We start from the raw sequence: 27,615 nt of genomic DNA, 5'->3' as shown, positions 1-27,615 counted from the left end.
AATTAAAAAAATAGATACATTTCAACTAGCCCTATCCAGGATATTACAAGTGGGACTGAATGGGACAATGACCACCTCTTGTGAAAGCAAATGCTATTTTAGGACCCCTAATCTCAAGACAGAATTTGGTCTATTTTCTTTTATCCAGCATGTTCAGACACCAGTATGCCCACTGGTAGCTAATATCTGGGACCTTTGCAGGTCAGCTTTCCAGTGGAAGAGAAATCAATGCTGTAAAGATATAATAAACTGCCTTTTCTCCCTCAAGGCACACCAGACTTTAAGCAATCTCAGTACTTCCCAATAACTTATTGATCTAGAAAGCAAGCTTCCTCCCTTTATACCTATCAACTGAGAATTGAGGTCCCTCTCCTCTCACCTCAATTAAAACTACTCACGTACACCTAATAGTAGCCAATGTAAAAGTAGGAGAAGCCAATGAATGGCAGCAAAGCTCTGCTTTCTGTAAACTCTGGGGGTATATCTACAATGCAGTAAAACACCCACAGTTGGCCCTTGTCAGCTGATTTTAGCTCACAGGGTGTGGGTTGCAGGGCTATAAAATTGCAGTGTAGACATTAGGGCTAAGGCTGGAGCCTGGGCTCTGGGACCCTGCCTCCTTGTGGGCCAGCTATGGGTGTTTTATTGCAGTGTAGACATACCCAAAGAAGTTTGGTGGCCTTTTATTCTGTTTTTCATTTAGTTTTGAAATTGTAGCAGAAGCCTGTTCAACTTGAACTGAAATCTTTTCATCATCATAACACACATCATAAAGGGAGTGTAATGGGCTCCCTTGATAAGCTCACATTATAAGGTATAACAGTGTCCCATGATTATTCTGAATCACATCATATTGAAATGGGAACATAACATGAGTTTTCTCAATAATCTTCCATAGCAACATATTTTAACAGGGACTGCATTTTAAGTTTGTATTATATTTGTAATGGACTTTGAATCACTGTAAAACAATACATATACAATATTAGAAAATGCAACATCTGCACTTGCACACTGTTAAGTTTCAGCTGAAGTTTGTTTGATTTTTCAAAATGTGAAAAGGCAGAAGGATCACAGTAGCAAACTGTGAGGAAAGTTGAATTTTTAATCAAGTAAGCAATTTTAAATTTGAATAATTTAAAAAGCACATAATTTTGTAGCTGTATGCCTACATAACTAACTTAAAGTTTATGTAGAAAACAACATACTTGAATGCTTTGAAAATATGTACATCCACTATTTTTGCAAGGCATACCTGGAACATTATATTGGTACCTCCATTTGAACAGATTTAATATAGAATACTGCTGACGGATATATATGTTTGACCTATTTACAGCTGCCCAATCAGTTCACACTTTTTTCTTTTAAAACATCTTGTATCCAGGCTGACTTTTAGGCCTGTATAACAAACAGATGCTGTAACAGAGGGCACTCTGGCAGAACACTAATGACAGCAGTGGAATCAGGACAGCTTGATATATGATTTTTGTACAAAAGAAGAATTTATATTAGGAGTACCAGAGTTAGACACATCACTACACTAACTCTGCCTTAATAGTCTATCTTCGGAACTATTCTAACTAAAAAGATATAATGCAGATACCAATATAAAGCAGCTCAACTTTAGGCTTAAAACCTGCATGGCACATGATACTACTTTTTAAGATCCAAGTTTTTAATTTAACAATAGTAAACATGTTCAATTGTTCTTTTGAGATTTTTATTGAAGGAACTGGATGCAAAAGTAAAAGTGTGAGATTTATTTACAATAAATAGTGAACAAATACCTAATCATAAATTTATCAGTAGCAATCATGAATAATATTTAATGCTCAAGCACATATTCATGCATACCTAGCTAACATGCAGAAGCAAAAAAGTCACCTAGATCCTTTTAAATTTTGATAAAACACTAATACTCTGATCAGTTTAACATGTTCTCTAATTTTTACTGATAGAAGCTACTGAATGCATCAAAGTGAAAATTCAGAAGAAAAATCAGCCTAAAGTAAGCCCTCAATTTAATGAGTACTCTATATTCAGCAGAAATCATACATGGGCTCTCAAATGAGAAAACACTTCGACATAAGTTGATGAAAGGATGGAAAATGGAAGATTTTCTGAAGTTCCACTCAAGCATCCCGTCTGCTAATTAAAGCTCAGGAGAAGCCTATGATGCATGTTTGTTTCGCAAGAAATGCACTTAAAGTCCTGGAGAAAACCAGATTGGTACTTCTCTAGTCATACAACAACATACACAACATTTCGCCATGTATATCATGCATAATGTCATACTTGAAACCCCTCTTCCATTTACAGAGAACATAACCTAACACATAGCTTTGACCTAATCATCTTGAGAGGCAGTATGGCAAAATGGATGAGATGGATTTTCTTTACAACTCTGTCAGAAATTATCTTGTCCAACCTCATAGATGCTCAGTTATTTCATCGGTAAAACGTGGGAAGGAGACCTAAAGCTTTACTCAATAAGGGTGGGAAGTGCATAGAGTTATTCCAAACAGAAGAAAGAACTGAACTCATGGTTTCCTTGACTTCGCACAGTGCACTCTCTTCTTCGCTAAAGAGTATTTTTGAAAGGGTACTCTCTCATGCACACTAAAAAACAGCAGCTTTGTTTAGCATTTAGTAGAAATTGTGAAGTTTTTTGAAGAGAAGGTCTAAAAGACTTTGAAAAGGGGGAAGTGAATGGCATGTCTACATCTGTGTGAATTTTGAAGTTGGGAATGCTATAATTTTTGTGCAAAAGGGGTAATGATTTTGAGAGACATCCCAGGCAAAATTTCTGAAAAGTGAATTTTACCATTTATTTATTTTTCCAGAATCACTTATCAGTGATCATAATACCCTTACAAAAATTCACAGATGCCTCCTCAAGGAGTGCTTTCCATTTTTAGTTTAAAGCAAGCCACTGTTGCAGCTCCAGAGAAGTTTTTCAGGTCTTGTCAAATGGCAAAAACCTGGCTCGACCCCCACCTATGGTGCTATAACTATCAGTGTCTCCATAATATCTACACTCTATACAACTCTCAACTGTTTAGGGCCAAGATGAAAATGTGTGCATGTGTGTGAAGGAGAAAGGGGGAGAAAGAAAGTGGATTTCATAGCTGCTATGTATGAGAGAGGCTTGTGCACTATGACCCTCCTGAATGAAAGCCATGTATTGTAGCACCTAGAGGACCTCAAAACAGGGAGCAATATTACATACTACAGGTGACATCCTGGATCCACTGAAATCAGCAGCAAAACTCCTACTTAATTCACTGGGGCCAGGACTTTGTTAAAAAACCCAGGCATGAGTTACGTACTGTTTTGTATGTGATCTTTTCTCCTTTTTAATGCTCATTATCTCAAAATATCTACATTGTTTTAACACAGGTTTTTTGTATTTAATCCCAATTTAGTGTAAAATTTGTGTTATACCGAATGAAGGTAAAGAGGCATGTACAAAGAAAATAAGTATTGTCTTTGTATGTGTTTGAAAAAAAGATGAAAAGTGAAGATTTTCAAAAGCACTTAAGTGACATAGTAGCCTAACTCTGATTTACAAAGGGACTTAGGCATTTAGGAGCCTAAGTATAATTGAAATCAATGCAACTTAGGCTCCTATCTGCCTATGTCACTTTTGAAAATGGGATTTAGGCTCCTAAGTCTCTTAATCACTGCTGAAAATTATAGCTCTAGTCAATAATCTTCGGTTCCCTGCTTCTGGATCTCAAACTGCTCCTTCAGTCCTAAGTGTCATCAGTGGCCATAGGCATATTTTTCAGTCTGTATTTCGCTACATTCTTGTGAATAGCTCTTTCAAATATGGACCCAACCACAGCTACGAAAGCACCTGTGAGCTACATATTTATAACATACTCTTTATGGAGCCACAATTCCTCTTGCAGATCACTTGCAAGGTACCGCTAGTGGAGAATGCAGCTGCTTGCTTAAACAATGGTGCTAGATGTAGAGAGCACATACACCCACTCTCCAAAGTCTTCCTAGGCTTCTTGATACATGTCAAGGTATTGCTTTTGACCTACAAATTCCTGACTACCTACTTAAGTTTTCCTATATAACAGACTTGGAGCTGCTCTGTAATAATTCATGAATACTATATGTTGACTGGGTTATTGGGGATGTTTATAGTATGAATATATGTTGGTTCTGTAGTAAGAGCATTGTCCAGAAAAACAAGCAAGAAGGAAAACAATGACTCAAGGTAAACTACCCTCAGTAAACACTTACAGATTGTTAAGAGACAGTGCTGGACAGGAAAAGACCCAGTAACAAAAGAAAAATCAAAAGGACTATAGCAGTTGAGAGAGAAAGAGAGACAGAGACAGCGTGCGCATAGTTTGTTTGGTTTTAAGGAGGGTAGCTGAAGGGGGGGTGGGGATAGGGGCTGTTCTGGGAAACAAGACTGACACGCAGACACTCACTGGGTATTTGAAGAAGCTAGACCTGCCTACGTTATCATCAGGCAATTGTGACCCTCAAATAAGAGACACACATAGGTAAGACACTTCGTGGTTTGAAAATCCTTTTTCTCTTATGCTTCATTCCTTCTTACCATTAAAATAAACAATACTTTGATATTCAGGATGCTGTCTGGTCACTAGACACAGCCATTGGTCACAGACTCCCAAAGGAATGAATGCATGTACCAAAACCAGTCGGACCTGCAGGGGTAAGCACAGCTGATAGACAGCACATTGTAACCCAGAGCCAGGTCTGAGAGAGAGAAAAATGGAAACCCATCCCAGGAGAGGTAAAGGCACATGGCCTGACATTTTTGGGGGGGTCAGGGGGAAGGGAAAGAGAGAAAGGAAGAGGGGAGGAGGGGGAGAGAAGAGAATGGGAGGGGGGCACTCAATGAAACAAGAAAGGGGACAGAAGTGCAGCTAGCCTTGTAATCGTGACAGCAATGACAGCAGTTTCTAAACACTGTTCATAGGGATCAGGCCAGGCTACTTAAAAGACCAGTTGTCTTGAACTCTGAAGTTGAGACTGTTGAGATCAGCTGGGTGCTTTTGTACATGCACTTCACCCAGACTGACCATGTTGAAGTTGTTCAGGCTACTGAATCTGTTCTATTTTTTTCAGACTCTACCCTGAGCAAGCCATGGGAAGAATGTGTTAGTCTGGAGTGGAGTCCATCTGAGGTAGACATTGTTCAGTAAGTCCTGAAATTGTTTTTTTTTTTTTAATTATGCAGAGTGCTAAATGGACACATTTTAGAAATCCAAAAATAAATACACATCTTTATATACATACACTACTTATAGACGTATATACACACACACACTTATATGAATGGAAGGATTAGTGTTTCCCATTTTTATTATATATAAAACGTTAGCTAGGAAATATACTTCCAAGAAAATACTTGTATACCTGGTTTCTTCAGGAAATACATATGCGGCACTGCCATTAATCTGACAGGAGTCACTGTCTTTTTTATCTTGATTTGAAGAAGTCACAAGGGCAACTCGATTCTGCTGAATCTCCCATTGGCGAGCAATGTTGCCAATTGTCAATCGTTTCTTTTCCTGAAACATGATATAAAAGCCACATGAAATTCTCCGAATGCATTGCTAGTATGTTGGTTTGCACCAGAAGAATACATTCCATAGTCAAACACTAATTGATAGATGGGAGGGGGTGCCTTACTCCTTCTCTGCTCCTGGTACTTGCATGCTGGACGGGCCATGATCTCGCCCAAAATTATCCTTCCTGAAACTGAAGCCTCATCACTGAAAGAATAACACAACCACTAACTAATCCTCAAACACTGGAGGGAGGCGGGAGAACTTTTGCTCTGCTTTAGCAAAGAAGAGTAAGCTGTCTCTCCCAAGATCCCCCTTCCCTTTAACTCATGGGCAACAGCAATTTACAAATTGACTTTTTTCTGTAGATGTAGAAAATTTGACAAGGGATTAAGTTCAAAAGCTGTCCCCTTTTTTCCTTTTGTCACCAAAGGATTACTCCAAGAACAGCATTCAAATGACATACAATTCCAGACAATTAATCAATGAAAGAATCAATTATATGTTATATTAAATGTTTTATGTTGTTGTATGTTCACGCAACTCAAGACAACTGTCCATGTATCGGCCTTTTAATACACCCAGCTCTCTGTGTGGAACTCATTGACTGTGAGATTTAAGTGTAAGGCAGGGGAGAGCAAACTACGGCCCGCAGGCCGGATCCGGCCCATCAGGGCTTTCAATCCAGCCGGCGGGATTGCCAGCCCCGTGGTGCAACGGGGCTAAGACAGGCTCCCTGCCTGCCCTGGTCCCGTGCCACTCCCGGAAGCAGCCGGCACCATGTTGAGGGCTCCGTGCGCTACCCTTGCCTGCAGGCACCGCCTCCCACCACTCCCATTGGCTGGGAACAAGGAACCACGGCTAATGGGAGCTTTGGGGGTGTTACCTACAGGCAAAGGCAGCGTGCGGCGGAGCCACCTGCCCCACGCCATTCCCAGGAGCCACTGCCGGACATGCTGGCCACTTCTGGGAGTGGCGTGGGGCCAGGGTAGGCAGGGAGCTTGCCTTAGCCCCACTGCGTGCTGCTGCCACCCCGGAGCTGCTCGAGGTAAGCGGTGCTGGGCCGGAGCTTGCATCCTGCACCCCTCCTGCATCCCCTGCACCCCAACCCCCTGCCCTGAGCCCCCTAACCCCCAGCCCTGAGCCCCCACTGTACCTCAACCCCCTTCCCTGACCCCCCTGCCACACCCCAACCCCCTGCCCTGAGCCCCCTCCTGCACCCTACATACCTCCTGCACCCCAGCCCCTTGCCCTCAGCCCCCTTCCTGCACACTGGACCCCCCCCACACACCCTGCACTCCCGCCCACACCCCAACCCCCTGCCCCAGCCCTATGTTCATGGCACTGCATACAATTTCTCCCCCAGATGTGGCCCTCGGGCCAAAAAGTTTGCCCACCCCGGTATAAGGTGACTGTTGATTTTACTAGCTCATGGACCTGCTGCTGAACTGTTCTCAGATTGAAACTTTAAACAAACAATATAAATGTTTTCAAAAGGTAAATTAATTGCTTGTTTCAGTTCGGTTGATTTTGCTGAACCAGATCTAACTGGCATGGCTTAGCCATCCCACTGTTACAGTGCTTCTTAATGAAACTTGAATAGATATCAATCTCTGCTACATAAAAGGGAAAAACTGCAAAGAACTAAGTACAAAACACCATCTCTTTCTATAGAACATCAAGGTTATAACACATTGACAAAAGCCAGGAATGTCAAACATTAGTTGATAATATTTCAATCTAAGTCATGCTGCCATAGTAGGGTTGCCAACAATCTAATCACACAAACTCAAACACCCTTGCCCCGCCTCTTCCCTGAGGCCCCGCCCCTGTTCACTCCATCCCCCCTCCCTCCATCACTCGCTCTCCCCCACCCTCACTCACTTTCACCAGACTGGGGCAGGGAGTTGGGGTGCAGGAGGGGGTATGAGGTGCGGACTCTGGGAGGGAATTTGCGTGTGGGACGGGGTGCGGGCTCTGCGCTGGAGTTTGGGTGTGGGGTGTGGGCTCTGGGCTGGGGTGTGGGAGGGAGTGAGGGGTGCTGGCTCTGACTGGGCAGTGCTTACCTTTGGCGGCTCCCAAAAGCGACCGGCACATCCCTCTGGCAGCGGCTCCCTAGGTGGGGAGGGCCAGGGGGTCTCCGCGTTCTGCCCCTGCCCACAGGCACCATGCCCACAGGTCCCATTGGCCGCAGGTCCAGGCCAATGAGAGCTGCGGAGTTGGTGCTCGGGGCGGGGGCAGCACACGGAGACCCACGGCTCCCCCCTCCAGGGCCACAGGGACATGCCAGCTGCTTCCGGGAGCGGCACGGAGCCAGGGCAGGCAGGGAGCCTGCCTTAGCCCCGCTGTGCCACCGGACTTTTAGCGCCTAAAATCTCCCAGTTTGGCTTCAGTAGCCTCCGGGAGATAAGCCTGACTCCGGGAGACTCCCAGCAAAATTGGGAGAGTTGGCAACCCAATGCCATAGAAATGGACCCTTTGAATTAAATGCATAGAAAAAGATTCTAAGGCATGTATACTCTTGCCCTGCAGTTTGGACTACTGGGGTTTGAACAGTAGTGCACACCAAAGTGCTGCAATGTAACACTCCCCCGTGGATGCCACAGGCACAAACTAAAAGGTTCCTGTTCACCGTCTTATTGTAATCCTGTTTGAAGAGGATTACATTAATGCAAATTAGTTCATTCCAGCAGTGTCCACACAGAGCAGTTACACCCCTCTATTCTGAACTGCGGGGCAGTGTAGAGAAGCCCTTAATTTAAAATTTGCAAGCTCTGGTTGGCATTTGTCAGAATATCAGTGTTATTTAAAGAAAATCTGTAGGGAACTACACAGCGCTCTTTTTAAGGTCTGGGAAAAGTACAGCAAAATGCAAGGTGGAACAGATTGTTTAGCATAAGTAGTTAGCACATATTGTAAGGAACTGTTCAAGCTAGAGTGACCTGCTAACACCTCTGCAACTTTTTTATGGTTGGCTAGCTATTCTTTGTCCACATTTTATTCAACTGCTAAATCAAAACCTGATGAACTTTACATGTCTTTCAATTCCAGATTGTTTTTACTTTGAAAAGTAACAATGTTTCTACTAATCAGAGAGTTGTTTTTAACCTTCCTTCTTATAAAATAAAGCAGCTGGTCAACATGACTAACAAGGAAAAGCTCTCAGTAAAAATATTGAATTCAATGAAGCCATTAAATGTTTAATAATTTATCTAAAACACTGTTGCCATTGTTTTATTCTTATTTCAATGTTTACTACACTGCAATATATTACTGCATGCTTTCACCTCTTGTTTATGAAATTCTTCATCTTGAAATACTATTAAATTTTCCACAAACTCTATGTGGGGCTACACTTTGAAATGATTTGGACCATGGTGTAGTATATGGTTGCCCATTTTAGACACGGTTTTATGCAAACAACACATGGTGCTCCAAAACATGCACAGGCACCTGCATGAACTTCTCATTTTGCACCACAGAATCACTTGACAACCAGCTATCTACCTACCCACTGTTATATCCTACTGTGCATCTAACAGCCACGAGTCATCACTTTAGCTGTATGTTTCTACTAAAATACTTAACCCAGAGGGGGGCAAACTACAGTCCTGGGGCCACGTCTGGCCCACGGGACCCTTCCCTCTGGCCCCCGAGCTCCTGCCAGGGAGCGGGATCAGGACGGGCTTGCAGAGGAGCCAGCCCAACTCCCTGGCAGCATGGTGAGCAGGGCGGAGGCTAGCCCCTGGCCCCTCCCCTTCTGCTCCCCTCCCTCCCTGCCTCCCTCGCAGTCACAGTTCCCCCAGCACCTGGGCAGTGTGGCTGCAGCTCCATCTGGGCGGCATGGCTATAGTGCTTCAGGGCGGCATGGTCAGGGGGGCAGGGAGAGTTCTGGAGAGGTTGCAGGGGGGCGGTCAAGGGGCCTGAGCCCTGTTGCCAGGGACAGAGCAAGCCAGGGCCCCCCTCCACCTCGCTTGGCCCCTGTCCCCAGCAGCAAAGCCCACACAGGGAGCGAGCCAAACGAGCAGGGCAAATGCACAGGGAAAGGACTGAGCCCCCCCTTTTCCCCCACCCCAGAGGTAAAGTGGAGCGGGGAGAGCAGGGAGGGTTGGATAGGGGGCGGGGGGGGGCCGCAGGGGGACAGTCAGAGGGTGGGGAGCAGGGGGGATTGGATAGGGGACAGGCATCCTGGGGGAGGGATGGTCAGGGGGCAGGGCTGTTTGGATAGGATGTGGGAGTCCTGGGGGTCAGTCAGTGGTGGGGAGCAGGGGGAGTTGGATGGGGGTGGGGGTTCTGGGGGGGCTGGATAGGGAGCGGGGGCCAGGCCACGCCTCACTGTTTGGGGAGGCATAGCCTCCCTCAGCCTTCCCTACCCAGCCCTCCATACAATTTCTGTACCTGATGTGGCCTTAGGGCCAAAAAGTTTGCCCACCCCTAACTTAAACCCTAACCCTAGCAACATTTGGCTTCAGATTTAACAGCTCATTTAGATTTAGGTGAAAGGGAGCAGTTTGCAGCTCCTTTAGAACTATGTTTTAGGCTACTGGTTTGCAGACTCAGGAAGAAAACAGTATATTGATTTACATTTGGAAAGTTATCTTTACAACCAAAAAGGTTAGAAGCTTTAATTATTTTTTAAACTAAAGCTTACACTTTGTAGTAAGGAACAGATTCTATGACCTGTTCTGTAAAATGGAGCTATTAATGTTTTGACATCTATGTCAAGCACTTTGACATCCACAGAAGAAAAAGCCCTATGAAGTCACTGGTGCTGGAACAATTTTTATAGTGTGGGTGCCGAGAGACATTAACCAAAAACTGTAAACCCTGTATATAATGGAAACCACTTCAAGCGAGGGGGTGCTGCACCACCCCCTGGACCCTTAGTTCCAGCACCTATGTATGAAGTGAAAAGTAGTAGTATCCCCATTTTGCAAATAGGAAAAAATCAGAGAATGTTTGAATGATTTGCCTGTGTAGCACTGTAGAATACTAGGTTAGGCCTTAGCCTAACCAAAAGACCTCGGATCAATGCTTGCTGGATGTGTGACCCTGGCCAAGTCCCTTAAGCTCTGTTTCCATTTGGAAAATTAATCTTTTGGGCCAGGACTGCCTATCACTATGTGTTTGCATAATGGCTACCCAGGGGAGATATGTGGCACTACTGTAATGCAAATAAATAATAATTTAGGAGGAGAAGAACTTAATGACTGTACAGTTCTTTGAAAAGAGAAAGCAGTATAAACACAAACAATACTTGGCATTTCCTGACTTAGGTGCTTATCTATGTAGCCTAAACATTTTCTTTAAAGAATTTTTTGTATGGAATTGTTTTTAACTTACCCATTCATTGTTACACAATAAAGGGGTTAAAGCCAAAACTTTGAAAAGCACATCATCACCCTCAGCCTGTAGTTACTGAACTTAACTGTGAAAGGTTCATTTTCCCCCTTTCTAAAGCAGGGGTTAGTCGACTACATTTTAAAGCCTTATGAGAATATGAGTTTCAAGATGCCTAACAGGAAAGGTCTTCACAATCAGATTTAAAGTCTATGGGAACTACAGCAGATTATTCAGAGAGGTAGAATTTAAAATGTTTCTACTGGTTTTCAAGTCTTTGCTACTTTGAGACATATATACTATACATGCACTGGGGAACACCAGTTGAGCCAATAAGATCTGTGAAACCAGTACAAACTTTTTAAATGCAACCACTACATATGACAAAAAGACTGAGAAATAATATAAAATCATACGAGTAAAACATAAATTGCAAGGTTCAATTCAAAGGTTTACACGACTCTTCCAAAGGGTTTCAGATTAAAACCAACAGAATTACATCTCTTTGGAAATTAAAGAGATTTGAAAGGTAGGAATTATTTTTTCACTGGAAAACAGAACTACGAATGAGAGACAAAGCCCTTATCAGTCAGTGTGAACATCTAATTTAGTTCAAGTTTATCAGACTAAACCATTATTTTGACAGCCTTCTGTATGTATTACATCTCGTGAAAAGAAACCAATGCTGTTCTCTATGGCTAATTGTTTTGTTCATGCTTTAGCTAATCACTAACATTTTATATAGCAAACTTAGAGACAAGCCCAGGAGTTTACTGAATAACTGCTATTCAGAAAAGGAAACAAATGAGTTTCACTTGAAGATTTCCATTAAAGAGAAAGGAATATTGAGAAATATGACAGATATTTTATTTTGTAACCACACCGTGAACATTATCATACAGTATATTGATCCATAAGACTGGAGCTACATAAGAATACACTACATAAAATGTGTTCTAATTAACCAAAAATGACATTGGGCCAGATTCACCTTGGGTTGCTGCCAACATAAACTCTGCCACACAAGTCCTTGGTGGTGGAAAGACAATCAGGGGTTGATGTCACAGAGGTGTAAACCATCTCAGCATCCATTACAGTGGGGAATCATTGAATGCCAGTGCCACCCAAAAGCGGACAAGATGAAGCTGGCATGAAAATGGAGGTTACCTGTCTGTAACTGAAAGTTCTTTTGAGATGTGTGGCCCTTATCTGTATTCCACATGTGGTATGCATGCACTATATGCCTGAGTCCAGCAATTCTAACAAGCAGTGTCCATTGGCCCACACCTGCGCAGTAGATCTCCTCATGCTCCCAACCGGGAGTATAAGAGGCAATGTGTACTGATGCCTCTGAAGTTCCATTCCTTACCATAAGTCCAACAGGACCTGCGGCAGAGGGGATGGAGGGCAGGCAGTGGAATATAGATAGGAACCACACTTCTCAAAAAATTCCTAGTTACAGGCAAGTAACCGCCATTTCTTCACTGAGTACTAGTCCCTACATGTATTCCACATGTGGGTAATTGACAAGCAGTGCTCAGACTAGAGGTTGAGAGGAAGCCAGCAGCAAAGATGCTCACAACACTGCAGTTCCCACTGCTGCAACAGCAGCACAGGCCTGAACTAGCATGTATCATCTAGCGAACATGCAGACGGAGCTCCAGCTGGCTGCTCTGCATATGTCTAATATTGGAACATCCTGCAGGGATGCTCTACAGGCAACTTGCACCCTCATGGAGTATGCCCTGACTCCATCAGGAGGAGGCATGTGAGCTAACCTGTAGAACACAATGATGCACCCAGAAACCCACCTATAGATTCTCTGAGAAGATATCATTTGACCTTGCAATCTTTCTGGTACGGTGAGAAAAAGTCTTCGTGATATTCTAATAGGTTTGATCTGTTATAGGAGCAGCAGTGATCTGTATGCTATGTATAACCTGTATGCTCAAAAGGTCTGTTACACTTCCCCCGCCCACTTTTGTCTCCTCTCCCTCTCTGAATACATGTGAAGTGGCTTTCCCCCTCCTCCTCCCTCCTGGAATGCTTGTAGGATGAATGGGCTGCTTGAACAGCTGGAAGATCAGAAGAGCTCCCAGGTAGACAAGATGTCTGGCACTCTGATTAGGCAGCGATCATACGCCCAATGCATGGACACTGCCCGAGGTGGAGTGTGACCAACCAGACGCGGCCAAGTCATCTCTAGTCGCAGGCCATGAGGAGCAGGTCCTTAAAAGGGGAAGGGGCCATGTGCTCAGGAGTGCACTCCCAAGATTGTACCTCCTGTGAAGGCCCTTCGCCTGGACCGCCTGGCCAGTGGTTCACAGCACTGCATTCCATCGTGCCTCGGGAAGACTTACCTTCATCGCACCATCCATTTCTGCACTGTGGGACACTTACCTTGAAGGATCCTGACATCTCCAGTGCCATACCTGTCCTGGGAGTGTGAGTATGTGAGTGTGAGTGTGACACACACACCCCTTTTTTGAGCTTAGCTATCAGTATAATAAACATGCTGCTTTCTGCCAAACTCTGGTGGGTCATTAGTCCTCCCTAAGCTTACTAGCTGACCCAATTTCGGGTAACATGGTCCTCTGCGGGTAGAATGCCAGGGCACATCTGACATTGAGAGAATGAAGTCTTTTCACTTTGACAGAAGAGTCGGATTTCAGAAAAAGAACAGGAAAGTGGATACTTTGGTTGACATGGAATTCAGAAATAACCTTAGGGAGGAACTCAGGATGGAGCTGAAGGGATTCAAGGAGGGTCTGCCATGAGTGCTCCCAACTCACTCACCCTCCTGGCCAAAGTGATAGCAACTAGAAATGCAACTTTCATGAACAGATGGGACATGGAGCATGTAGCCAAGGTTTAAATGGTGGCCTGGTGAGTGTTGACACGATGAGACTGAGGTCTCACTCAGGAGTAGGTTTGACCACTGTTGGAAAGGTCCTGACTAGGCTCATCATGAATATTACTGTAGTTGAGGAAATCTGTGGACACAGGAATTCTGACTCAGGCCAGATGGCAGTAAAAAGGAACTGAGGCCACAAAGCAGTAAGAAGGAACTGGAGACGGATCAGCCTGGTATGCCTCTTATACCTTCGGTCAGGAGCATGAGGAGATCTGCACATGTGCAGGCCAATGGACACTGCTTATCAGAATTTCTGGACTTGTGTGCATGATTCACATGCATATCCACATGTGGAATACCCACATGGACCAGTACATGAAGAGAAGGATGATGACTCAGCACCTCACAGCATTCCTGATAAGTCTCCTGTGTGAGTTAAAGCTCACCCAGACACACATCCCCTTCCTAGATTAAAAGTCAGAGAAGGAAATGGCAATGTTATTCACCCAAATGGGGAGCAGGTGATCGTTCCTGGGTAAAAGGCGCATCACTGATACAGGAAAATGAAATGTATGCCTATATGCAACAGGATCTAGTGATGTTAGCCCAATATCCTCACTATAATTTGGAAAAATATATATTCATATAGAAAATAAAAAGCCTTTATCAGAATTCCTCTGTAGTATGTAAAGAATTAGTGTACTTTTCCTTTTTCCTAGTTATTTATACTTAAGTACATAACCAGCACTAACATTCAAAATGCCTGTTTTTATTTAATTGCCTCCACCATCCCCTTATCATAACTAGTCCAAAGGGAAGTAATTTTGCTATTATCATATTTACTAATTTAGAAGGCTTCTTGTGGAACACATGTGTTAAATACCAAATCTGGTAGAGACCCTTTTTCTGGAACTGTAAGGCCTCATGAAGAAACATACATAATACTTGATAATACTATCTGACAAGAAAAGTATTGGAACATTTCCACCAAACTCTTTCAGAGCCCTCATAGTACCTCATGGTTTCCAAAATATTTACTTTGTTTACAATTTTTCACAAAATGTTTTTAAACTAAGAAACTTGGAACTCTAATCTGCCAAGAGAGTTATTAAATACTGAGTCAAAAAAGCAGTTGAAGTAAGCCACAAAGAGGCTATGTAATTTATTTCTCATTTAAAATTGGAAATAAACAAAGATACAAGTTCATCAGATGCAATTTTAAATTAAATGTGTATATACAATAACAACATACACAGAAAGCAGACAAAGAATAAAAAGTGAGTTAAAGGGAAATTACGTGCAAGAATGCAACGTGGCCTGCCTATTCATGCAAAGTACCAGAATGTCCTCCAAAGACAACAATACAAGCACCAGTGGAAGCCTGGATAACAAATACTGAAAAGAATAATTTCATCAGGATAGTACCAAATGAAATTATTATGGCAACCAGCATTGCAAATGGCGATATTTTATTCTATTTGAAAAACTAAGTAGTAATCGGCTCTATACCTTTACTCATTCTATATACTGACAGGTTCCATGCCCTCGTTTTGATTTATGTCCTGCCCTCTAGTTTCATTTGTGGATATGTACGCTTTTGGCATGGCAGCCATTTGGAATTCATTTTATTTTATTTTCTATGGGGAGTATTGTGCTTGTGTGTTGTTTTATTTTCACATTTAGAGCCAGTTTAAAAGTTTTAAGGCTTTTTTAATTTTAATCCTGTGATTAAAAATCCTCTCTCTGCAAAAGTTAAGTTTTCAAAAAAAGCAGGAGGGCTATTGGGAAACATGCTGCTTCAAATATGCCACATGCTCATCTGTCTCCTTACCACAGTTACTCAATCCTTCATGTTGACACATGGCTTTTGTCTTTTTAAACTAATTTTTTTAGGAAACCACATACGCAAATATGGGCTATCTATAGTAACATTTTCCTCTGTGCTTTAAATATTTAGAAAGTCTTAACTTATTCTTTCAATGACAATAGTAGTTTTAGTAAAAAGGAGGAGATGTTTCTTCAGATAACAAAAGTGAAAATGGCCAATCTTTGAATAGGTTCTCTTTTTAAACTTTCATTTTTATTGTAAAACTGTTCTGTAAATGAACATTTAATATATTAAGTTCTTATTTTTAATCTTTGTTTTTTTAATCAATTAAAAATGCCAAGCTGGATAAATTTTAATTTTTAAATTTTACTTTTATTGTAAATGTGTTTTGCATATTGAAATGTCCTTATTTTTATATCTTTGCCTATTAAGCATTTCGAAAGTTATGACTTGTGTCTTTTAAAATAACACACATTTGTAAAGGGAGATTTGATATTCCTCAGGAACTTATTTTTTCACAAATTACAAACTATTTTATAGGGTTTTTTTCTTACTATGTCCTTTGTTTAAAGAAAAAATTGCTGAAATCTTTTTAACTGGGTTATGACAAAGGGGTGCCTCTGCTGCAAAATGCTGCTTTCTTAGTGTCATGTTTACATCCAATATAAATATTTTTTGGTTTCAAATATGATATAATCTCCTTTGAAGATGCCTCTGTAGTGTTTTTTTTAAAAGGGTGAGGGGCTGTTGTTGTTTCTGGACCATTGCTTCTCTGAGAATATGAGTAAGGAAGGAAAGGAAATGCCCACTGAAAACTCTTGATTTAGGCCGATCATAAGGAAAAATCTGGGAATAAATCATAGCTATGAATAGTATGACAGCTGCTTTCACATACCCAAACATGCATGCTTGCACAAGAGGAACCTGGGAAAGGCTGTGGAGAAATAGAAAATAGAAAAAAGCTGAGGGTAGTTGCTCCCTTGCATGCCTGTTGCTACATGTGCCCCAGTTTGCTCCCTTTGAGGTTCCACAGTAAGCAGGAAAGGGTGACTTCTCTCTTCCAGTACTGTGGAGGAGTACTCCATGGTGAACTTCATGTCAGCAGAATAAAATGGGTCAGAAATGTGGAAGGAAGGAGGCCTAGGTTAAGGGTGACCCTTCTGTGGCTCCAGCATTTTTGGAAATGGGGAGAACATTCAGGAGTACTGAATTAGAAGAATACATCGTCTGACACATCAGTGAGGCATCCTTTCCATCTTGAGAGTCCCTGTTGCTTTTCTATTTCATCTTCTGTGCTGGTTGGCCTTCTTGTGAGCCCTCAGCTGTGAAGCTGCTGATCTCTTGTAGTGCAACTAAACTAAAATATCCCACCCAACACCTTATTCATTTGAAAGCCAATTAAATTTAAAGTTTTGGTGGCAACTGATCATTTTTATGCCACAAAATACTCAGATAAGACCCTGTCAAACAGAAGCTCTTACCCTGTGCAAGCCTCTGGAGGCAGAGAATTCTGGGACAGGTTTTTCTAGAAAGCACTGGATTCCACCTTCAAGTGGTGGAGAGGAAGAAAAACCCACCGTGCAGACAGACAGGCATGAACAGGAAAAAAAAGGTGAGTTAGAACTTGTGAAATGAATATGGGAATGTTTATGAAAATTCAACAGTTGTTATTAGCATGGTAAGCTTGATGGCAGACACTTTTGTAAAACAGCAACAGTTACCTTATTAAATGGGCAGTATGCCATGACATTTCATTTAAAAGGAAGCAAGGTAAAATTTTATAGTTTTCTCAAGAAAGCTTGTGGAGGAAAATATATTTTATTGCTGAATACAACTCCACAAAATTTCCATTCATTGGCTGAATTTTTACACTTCGCAAATTATTTCACAGCCACTTAATCCCACTGTTAGATCTGTGGGAAAGAAAGTTCCATTAAAATAAAACAAGAGTCTGAAACAGAGAAAACAAAATCTAAACACACAAGGATGGAATGGAAATTTACATAGAAGAGAGATAAGAATCATCTTTTTGAAGCAAATAAAAGAGAACAGCAGTTGGCTGTTATGCTTCTTTATCCCCTTGAAGACAAGAAAGAAACCTTCACTAAAAAGAATGAAAACTTCAATTTCCTGTTCAAGCTTGAGCGAGCATGGCATTACACATTAACAATACATGCCCCTTTCCTCCAATGGGAATTTTCATTGGCAAAATGGTTTGAAAGATCTAGGGCATCAAGAAAAACAACAGCATCTTCTACTGTAAGGAAGCATACCTCAAAGCTTAAGAAATAGAAATAAAAATAAATCACACTTTCAAAAATTTCTGTTGCTCAGTAAGTGGGCCAACACATTATCACCACCAAACCACCAGATGTATGTGTCTGTGTGTACTTCCCTTCTCTATGCCAGTAGGAACTGACACTAAAACTTCAAAACCAGATACATTTAAAACATATCAGTCATCTATAGTAAAAATAAAATAAACTATGCAAGTATTATTTTTTAGAATGTGTGTGTGGGGGGGGGATATTTTCTGGAACCTGTTTTTGAACTGAACAAATCCAAACTCAGATAAATCTGTTTTAATAGGTAAGATACAGAAAAACAGAAGTATACTAGACACACTGTTGGATTACCATATAACGATTAACTCCACCTCTTTATCTATTTACTTTTTCCTATTTTTTAACCTATTGCTTCCAGTTTACAATATGTACTGTTAAAATTCTGCATGTGTCCCTTGGTTTGAACAAGGTCCAATTTTACACACATGCTATATTTCTCACCCCACCTCACCTCCAGCTACTCCTTTTCTTCTAAACTCCTAAATGGTGGACATTGAACCCACATTCTCCAGATCCGTGATACGAAATCTTACCTTGACAAACCACAGCTTACCTAGCCAGTACCCTAAGTCATGGGTGAGTCACCCCTTCGCAAGATTCTTCAGGACAATACTATCCCAAACTCTAGTAGAACCTTTTCAGTACTCAACATGGCCAACCATAAGATACTGCTGTCTCACCTGATAAAGGTAGCAGGGCCCAGGGTACTGTGTTAAAATGGTTTTAGTCTTTCCTGGGGAATCACACTCAACAAGCTGTAATAGGAAATTGCACTTCCACTACTAGACCTCTCATGTGGAGTGTCCCACAGGGATCAATTCTCTTACCAGTCCTATCCAACATCTACATGAACTAGTCAGACAACACGGATTCAAGCATCAGCAATATGCAGATGATACATAGCTCCATCTATCATTCACCTCTTATGACTATACCACTACCCAAAGATGGCCAGTTCTTGGATGAGATCAGGTCATGGATGAAGAAGAGCTGGTTGAAGCTGAACCCGAATGAAACAGAGGCGATATTGGTGGAACAGTCTCCTCCTTTGATTAAAGGTACACACCCCACAATTGGTTAATTCAGTCTGTAGCTTAGGAGTGCTCCTGAATGCCTCACTAATAATGAGCTCTCACACAGCAGTACTTTCTACAGTCTCCAGTTGGCTAAGAGACTCCATCCAAACAATGACCTAGCCTCAGGTATTCATGCCCTCATTAACTCTCAGCTGGACTACAGCAATATAACATATCTGGTAGCACTTAGAAAATTCCAACTGCTATAGAACACTAGTACATCTCCTCAGCAACACTAGCTATTGTGAACATATCAAGTCTGTCCTCTGCTCCCTACTCTGCCTTCCCTTAGACTGTCAAGGTCTCAGTCCTTATTTCAATGCACTGGCTCTAGGGTATCTAAAAGTTTGACTAAAGCTCTGGGGTGAAGCACATGGTTGTCAATTTTGCTCCACTGGCACAATGGAACTTTCTACAACTCAGGGTTCCATGTTTTGTACCTTCTGTAGGCTGAGCACATTGCACCCAGCAGGGGCACTTTACATTCCGCAATTCTCCCCCACAAGCTACCTCTGTACTGCCTCCCATCCCCCTCTATTTCAGGGACTCCCTGACACTCCCCCCATTTCTCCTCTCCCAAGATTCTGTGTCCGTCCCCCCCATGGCACCCTCTATCACATGCTAGGGGACTGTCAGAGAGAGCCCTCTCCCCAGACCACTGTTCCTCATTCTTCCCCACAAGGCAGTGGCTCAGTGTAACCCCCCATTCCCTCCTTCTTCCCATGGCAGGGCCTCTGTGGGTATGTCTACACAGCAAAGAAAAGCCCGCGGCTGGTCTATGCCAGCTGACTTGGGCTCACGGGTCTCGGGCTCAAGGTTCTCAGGATGCAAGGCGGTTTCATTACTTTGTAGACTTCAGGACTCAGACCCTGCATGGTGGGAGGGTCCCAGGGCTTGGGCTAAAGCCCAAGTCCTGAAATCTACACAGCAGTGAAACAGACCCTTAGCCCAAGCCCTGCAAGCCTGAGTCAGCTGGCACGGGCCAGCCATGGGTTCTTCTTTGCTGTTTAGATATATCCTCTGTGCACCCGTTTCTCCCTCCTCAATTCCATTCCTCCCCGATCACATATCCCTATCTTCCTCAATCCCCGCTTTCCCCTCCCCATCTCCATCCCCCACCCCCAAGGGCTCCGCTTTGTCCTCCTCACCTCCACTCCCCTAATCCTAGGTCCCTGCTTCCTCACCCACCTACCCAGTTCTCCCCTTTGGGTCCCTGCTTCCATCATCATCACCATGCCAAATCTTCCCATCCCTTTGCGGGTCATTGCTTTGTCACTCCCAGTCACACACTTCCCTCCCTCTGGGTCCCAGCTTCTCTCCTCCGTTCAATCACCAAGTCCTCTTCCCCCACTCACCCCCATGTCTCTGCTTCTTTCACCACTACTACAGTACCCCTGTCGTCTCTGAGTCCCAACTTCCCACCTCCCCGACCTGTGGGACTCTACTTTCCTGCCTCATCCCTCCAGTCCCTGCTGCTCTCTTTCCATGCTCACAGTTGCCCCCTCTTCCTCCAGTCCCCATTTCTCAAAATCACTCCACTTCCCCTGACCCTGGATCCTCACTTCCCCTACAAACCCTCCCTGTGAGACTATCTGATTTATGTTAGAGTTCAAGATACTGATAAATCTCCCCGTGCCGAGAGTTAAGCTACTACCTCTGATATATGTCAGCGGCAGCAGCAGAGGCAGATGAGAGATTCCTCTGCTTGCAGCACCAGGCAGTCTGCGAATCAGGCTTTTCCACTGGTCCAATTTGCTCTAAAAAAAATCAACAGACTTGTGCCCATCGATGCTTAGAACATCTGCTGAAATTTTAGAATTGATCAGATGTGGTATTCGAAAGTTATCATCATGTTACAGACAGAAATCTTAATGAGTTGAGTGTTAGACTTCACTTTGCACAGCCAGTAAGGGCAAAACTTTTGTGTGCAGGAGACCGATTTCCTGGGTTCTGGCCCAAGATTGTGGAATGAACTCCCAAAGAAACTAAGGGTATGTCTATACTTACGCGGTAGTTCGACGGCTGGCAATCGAACTTCCGGGTTCGATTTATCGCGTCTGGTCTGGACGCGATAAATCGATCCCGGAAGTGCTCGCTGTCGACTGCGGTACTCCAGCTCGGCGAGAGGAGTACCGCGGAGTCGACGGGGGAGCCTGCCTGCCGCGTGTGGACCGCGTCTGAACCGCGGTAAGTTCGAACTAAGGTATGTCGACTTCAGCTACGTTATTCACGTAGCTGAAGTTGCGTACCTTAGTTCGAATTGGGGGGTTAGTGTAGACCAGGCCTAAGACTAATCACAAACCTCAGCACCTTCCGTTGTAACTGCAAAGGTGCATTTCTTTGACCTACTTTTCTCTGACAAACATATGGCGACATGTGTACCTATAGAATGGAGCAAGCAGTGTATACTATTCCACTGGTGCTGGTAATCATCTCAAGGGTACCCACCAGTACCACTACACATTTCTATGCTCATTTGACCTGTGAACTCATCTATGGAGTATTGCAGGGTTCTAGTCTATGAGGCCTCCTGGTAATGTGCCCACTTTGCCACTGGTAATTACTGGAAGAGAGTTTGTTGGTGGAGTTCTTACATGGCTAGTGAGATCTTTAATATTTTGGCTACTCCACGGTCTAACCCCATCAAAAATGGTTTTCTACTTAAAATTTTGCATGTGTTGTGTTCAGATAGAGGAGAATTATTTGACTATATATTTAAGGTATACCTTAAATTACGTGGATTATAAGAGTTGGTAAAATAGAAGCTCAATTTTTCCAAAGCTCATAATGCCCAATATACACATGCAAAATCAACTTCCATGTGTGCACACGAAACACCAACTTGTGTGCGCAAAAGTCTGCATCTACTTTTGAAAGTTTGGCCCTAGATGCAAGTTATGGGCCAAATTATGCCTGGATGCTCCAGTGGTGCAGGATGGGTGGGGATAAGAAGCTTTACATCCTTTGTAACAACCAGATACAAATGTAGTCTCTGTGCTCAATTGAGTACAAAGACTGATTCCCTTAACTTGCCTTCCTTGGGGTGCAAGACAAATCAAGAAGGCATGGAGGAAGTCGGGCTATGACTCTGTCCCATCTATGTACCAGCTGCTCCACAGCCCTGAAAGTTCTCTTGGAGTTCCCCCTTGGGCTGTGCAGAAAAATTTGAGCACCTAAGATCAAGTGCTCGCTTTGAAAACATTAATCAAAAATGGTTTCCAGAAAAACCTGAAGATGGGACCCATATTTCTGAAACTGACAGCGGCAGATGACACCATCTGGCACACAAGGCTCTTAGTCAAACTGTCAAGAACACTCCCAGCATGGGTAGTCAACATCATTGACATTCTCTTCCACAACAGAAGTTTCCAAGTGCACATAGGAGACAGAGTTAGCAAGAGGAAAAGTCAAACCAATGTTCTATCCCAAGGATCTGTGCTGGCACCCATGCTTTTCAACCTATACACAAACTTATGCTTTTCACCCTGTTCTGCAACTTCACATACACAGATGACATTTGCTTAGACGTCTAAGCATGGTCATTTCCAGAACTTGAAGATGCCCTAAACGCTGACTTGATTGAGATGGCTGAATACTGCAGTTGGTGGCATTTACAGCCAAGCATGTCCATGAGAATTTCGTGTGTGTTCCTTTTTTACAATGACAGAGCAGACCAAGAATTCAATATTCTTCTCAATGGACATCACTTGAAACACAAATCCCACCCACTCTACTTTGGAGTCACCCTAGATAGATCTCTCACATAGCTTAAACACCTGAGGAAAACTGTGAATGAGCTGAGGACGAGTAACAACCTTCTAAGCAAATTGGCTGGCACTTCACAGGACACTAATGCTCAAACTCTGTGAGCATCCAGCTTAGCCCTCTGTTACTCTGCAGCAAAATATTGTGCTCCGGTGAGGCTCCATCAGTCTCATATCAAGTTGACTGACACACAACTACACTCAACCACAAGCATTATAACCGGGACAATTCGACCCACACCAATACTGTGGGTCCCCATGTTAAGCAACATCACTCCTCCACAATCTGTCTTGAAGATATTACAGCTAGAATGATTGAGAAAATCAGGGCAAAACTTAGCCTACCACCATACACAGACCTGTTCGACCACCCAAGAGCACACTTTTCATCAAGGCACCTGATGTAGGCCCTCTTGCCTTGCCCAGATTTCTCTGTGACATCATTGTGGCATGAGGAATGGTCCGCACGTGAAATCAGAAACCAGTCTCTTATAACTGACCCTGACCATGCATGTACCCAGCTCTGATTTGCTATGCTGCTCATGGACCATTCTGAACAGATTTCAAACGGGCCAGGATCAACATGAGCCAGTCTTCACACCTGGGGCCAATGAGAGTCTGTGGCCAAAGACCGACAATATTACACATCACTGACGATTGCCTTCTTACCAGATTTGATGGTGGTCTGAGGGCTCTGCACTTTGCTCATGAGGTTGCCACAAATTGGCTTTGGCAAGCTCCGCATCCAAGAAGAAGAAGAACTGATATCATGTCTGTTTTGACTTATTATCATAGGTGTCATTTTTCTTGAGGTTAATAATAAAAGTAGGTATAAGTAAACTACAGTACCAAGATATCAGAATCTACCTTATTATGGTCAATACAACTAAGAATTTTATGGAATTTTATCTAATCTCAATTAGTGTTAGAAAGAACAGAAAATACCTTTAACAAGGTCTGTTTGTGGCTTTCACGCTTCTTCTCTTCTTCTTTTCTTGCTGCAACAGATGCCATGCGCCTTTCTTCTTCCTAGATGAAGAAAAAAAATCAACTTTACTAAAGCAGGAGTAACCTATGGAAAATGTAATTGACAAGCTTGTAAATTCTGATGTTTGAAAGGCAAATATATCTTCAGTGTCTATTCACCAAAGGGTGACATGCAGGCACTACTAAACATGGCTTCGTAACACTCCTATTTCTATCTTTATCTGACAATTTCCAAAGCTAACACTTCTCTTCAGGATGTGAACCTGAATGCTGTGTCCTGTAACATTTTTGGTATAGAAATGTAAAGCTTTCTGTGTGCTAAATAAAAAGTGTTAGTTATTCATTGAAATGTTTTAATAAGTAAAATATACTCCCTCCGACACTTTTAGTGTTTACGCAATCAATTTTTATACCAAGAATTTACAGGAGTTTTGTAGTTTAAAGGTGATCTGAAAAGGGAGGGAAAAAATGAACATGTTCCCTTTGTTGCTTCTTTAGAATATATAAAAGCAGCCTGAAAGTTTTTGTTGTTGTTTGGTTGGTTTTTCTTTTTTTAAAAAAAATTCTGCTTGGTTTTTACATTCAAAATTCAGATAATGGAAAACTGCAGCAGTGATTAACTTATATTTACTTAAAGAACTTAAATAATTGAGAGGAGCAGCAGTGTTTAGTTGGACTGTTTGAAACTCTGCTGTGGTTTTATTAAAAACACAAATATTTCTCTTACTAAGGCTTAAAAATATTTTACATATATTGAATTTTTTTTTAGTATTTTATTAGCACACACTTATTTCAATGACTTGCATTTAAATAAAGCATACCTCTGTAAAAGATTCAGCACATCCACACCTTCAATTAAGGTGTTACAGCTCACAAAATATGTTGTGAGAATGACTGCACCACAAGTAAAGTGGGGCAGCGTTTGTCTGGGGCTTACCCAAGGAAGGGCAGCTCTGCTTTTTTTTTGGGGGGGGGGGAGAGGGAGGAAGGCAGAGGTCAGAAACTGCTGTAAAAAAGGTGTTCAGTGGTCAGCTTTGCACGAGTGACTCTAATATCCCCTCCCTCCCCAGGAATGTGCATAAAAGTACGAAACCTGAGTGGGGCAAGTCTCTTTGCTCCACGCAGCGAGGAAGCATCCACACCTTCAATTAAGGTGTTACAGCTCACAAAACATGTTGTGAGAACTCCCAGTGGATCCCCAAGAAAACCCAAGGAAGATTAGACTTGACCTTCCTGATTTTTCAATGCTGAAAAATAAATAGAAAAACCAAACAAACAGAACAAAACAAAAACAATGCCAACAAACAAATAAACCAAACCCTTTATAAAATATTTCAGGGTTTTTTCCCTATACCATAATGAAGCAAAAAAGAGGCAAAAGCCCAGATCTTTAAAGTCTTTTGTCTTTAAGCATGATAACAGTAAAAGAAAGATCTACTTTTATTACTTATTACTCTGGGCTTTTGATTTTCTTTCCTGGTTCTTTCCAGCAATTTATTTTCAACAATATATAGCGTCCTCTAATTTTAGCAAGCTGCAGCAATTGTGTGAAGTTTCTTTTAGTGGTGATTCTTGTTATAGTAGATTTCTATCACTATGATACAATAAGCTAAACTGAAGGGGAAAAGAGATTAGGGTTTTTGTATTTATATACTTATTACTAATAAATAACTTTCCTCTTGTTTATCTATTTTCACATATTGAGCAGGAGTACTTGTGGCACCTTAGAGACTAATTTCAGAGTAGCAGCCGTGTTAGTCTGTATCCGCAAAAAGTCTCTAAGGTGCCACAAGTACTCCTGTTCTTTTTGCGGATACAGACTAACACGGCTGCTACTCTGAAACCTTTCACATATTGAGTAATTCTAATGCTATCACCCTGATATATGCAGAACAACTGTCTATATAGTAATAACACATTTGAATATTGTTTAGAACATTATTTATTAACATTTTACAAATGAAACAAAAAATAAATAGTTAATCAATCCTTGTAATCTAGACCACATTTCTGGCATAAACACTTCATCTTGTACGCAGTAACAGTAAACAATAAGATTTTTCTAGAAAGGCTCCAGTTTTCCTCAGGCCTCTGTCCAGGCACCCAGACCAAACAAAGAGAATAATTTCTCAAGGTTAAGTAGGAATTTATCCCAATTATTTCAGGCTGTGCCGTACTACACATTGTGAGTAAAAATAAAACAGGTCAGGGAGCCAATTAGCCAATGCCAAGAAAAAAAATGAGACAATTTAACAGACTCAGATACTTAAAAAAATTGCTACTCAAACAGGGGCGCCATTTGGGGGGGGCAGGGGGAGGTTCCAGCCCCCCCGAGTTTCGTATCACAAGCTGGGAGAGACATTGCTCACTCCACTCCTCCCTCCCCTCACTGGCCTATTATTTGCTCAGCAAAAAGAATGTAGAGGTGTATCTGGCAGAGCCAATAGCAGGACCGGTAGCTTCTGCTGCACTTTTTCATTCCTGAAACAAACATGCTCAAGGAGTGGTGGGGGGAAGGAAGCTCTCAAGCTCTGTGCTTTGGTCGGAAGATGCTTGCTATAGATTTCATCATGATCTGCCCCTCACCTTCACATGTCTGTGACATCCTGGCACCCCATATTCATCACTGTCACATAATTAAGATACGTTTTGCACAAAGCATGCCTCGTGAGATATTCTAAAAGTCTTGATCTGCTAGACATTAATATCTCTTTGGATCATATGTGCTATCATTGTATGTGAAGTTATGCTATGTATGTGCTACTAAAACATGTTGTGAGGTTGAGAACACCCACAAGCAGCCTTTCAGGTACAACAATAAAAAAAGCCAAACCATGTTAATGGCTTATTGAGGAAATGCACACAAGCACAAGGATTACCCCAGGAACTGTGTACAATAGAAACCTCTCAGAGACAGCACTACGTGATAGGAACTGTTTGACCCAGGTCACAGCAAAAGAGCTTTCCAGCAAGTTGGAAGAAGATATAAAAGGGGGAAATGACATCATGACTGGACCTCATTCTCCCTACAACACCACACCTGAAAGTACCAGAGGAAAAAGACTGAAGGGCGGGGGGTGGGGAGGCTAGATTTTAAGTGTCTTTGGGCAATTAATGCAGTAGAAATCTGGCAACCCTGAATACACATATCTAAAATGTGAAGTTTGACAAGTCATGTTCATTTTGCTGATTTCTCCCAACCTGTTCCTACAAATCCCATAATCCACTTCCTCATGGCACTCTTCAATTCAGTGGGAAATTTATTAGTTCGCAGTGCCAGTTCTTTAGTTGAAACAGTCCCGCATGTACACACACACTGCTGAAGGTTGAAAGAATTCCGCTTTTCAGATGTGGTTTTCTGTTCTAAACTTACACATAATCTTAAAATATAGCTTTAATTGGTGTTTGTATATATTTTTTCTTTCAGGGCTGTCGATTAATTGTGTGAGTTAACTGCGATTAATCGCACTGTTAAACAATAGAATACCAATTGAAATTTAAATATTTTTGGATGTTTTCTACATTTTCAAATATATCAATTTCAATTACAACACAGAATACAAAGTGTACAGTGCTCACTTTATATTATGTTTGATTAAAAATGACAAACAAACAAAATGGTATTTTTCAATTCACCTCATGCAAGTACTGTAGTGCAATCTCTTTATCATGAAAAAGAACTTTCAAATGTAGTTTTTTTTGTTACATAACTGCACTCAAAAACAAAACAATGTAAAACTTTAGAGGCTACAAGTTCACTCAGTCCTTCTTCTTGTTCAGCCAATCGCTAAGAGAAACAAGTTAGTTTACATTTACGGGAGATAATGCTGCCCACTTCTTAATTACAGTGTCACTTGAAA

General features: G+C 42.2%; 1 protein-coding gene across 1 annotated transcript in view; it reads right to left on the bottom strand.

The window, feature by feature from the left end:
- LRRC49 (leucine rich repeat containing 49) overlaps nucleotides 1–27,615 on the bottom strand; it is a 124,424-nt gene that overhangs the window by 21,520 nt on the left and 75,289 nt on the right. Inside the window, exons 11-12 of the mRNA XM_024198516.1 lie at nucleotides 23,714–23,797; nucleotides 5,410–5,564 (exon numbers count right to left, since the gene is read on the bottom strand). Coding sequence (XP_024054284.1) covers nucleotides 5,410–5,564; nucleotides 23,714–23,797 — 239 coding nt within the window. The remainder of the gene's footprint in view (nucleotides 1–5,409; nucleotides 5,565–23,713; nucleotides 23,798–27,615) is intronic.

This window comes from Terrapene carolina, unplaced genomic scaffold, assembly GCF_002925995.2.
Source record: "Terrapene carolina triunguis isolate 2854851 unplaced genomic scaffold, T_m_triunguis-2.0 Scaffold67, whole genome shotgun sequence".
NCBI classification, from domain to species: Eukaryota; Metazoa; Chordata; order Testudines; family Emydidae; genus Terrapene; species Terrapene triunguis.
The sequence above is the reverse complement of the archived record's forward strand: the minus strand, read 5'-3'. Positions and strand labels throughout refer to the sequence as shown.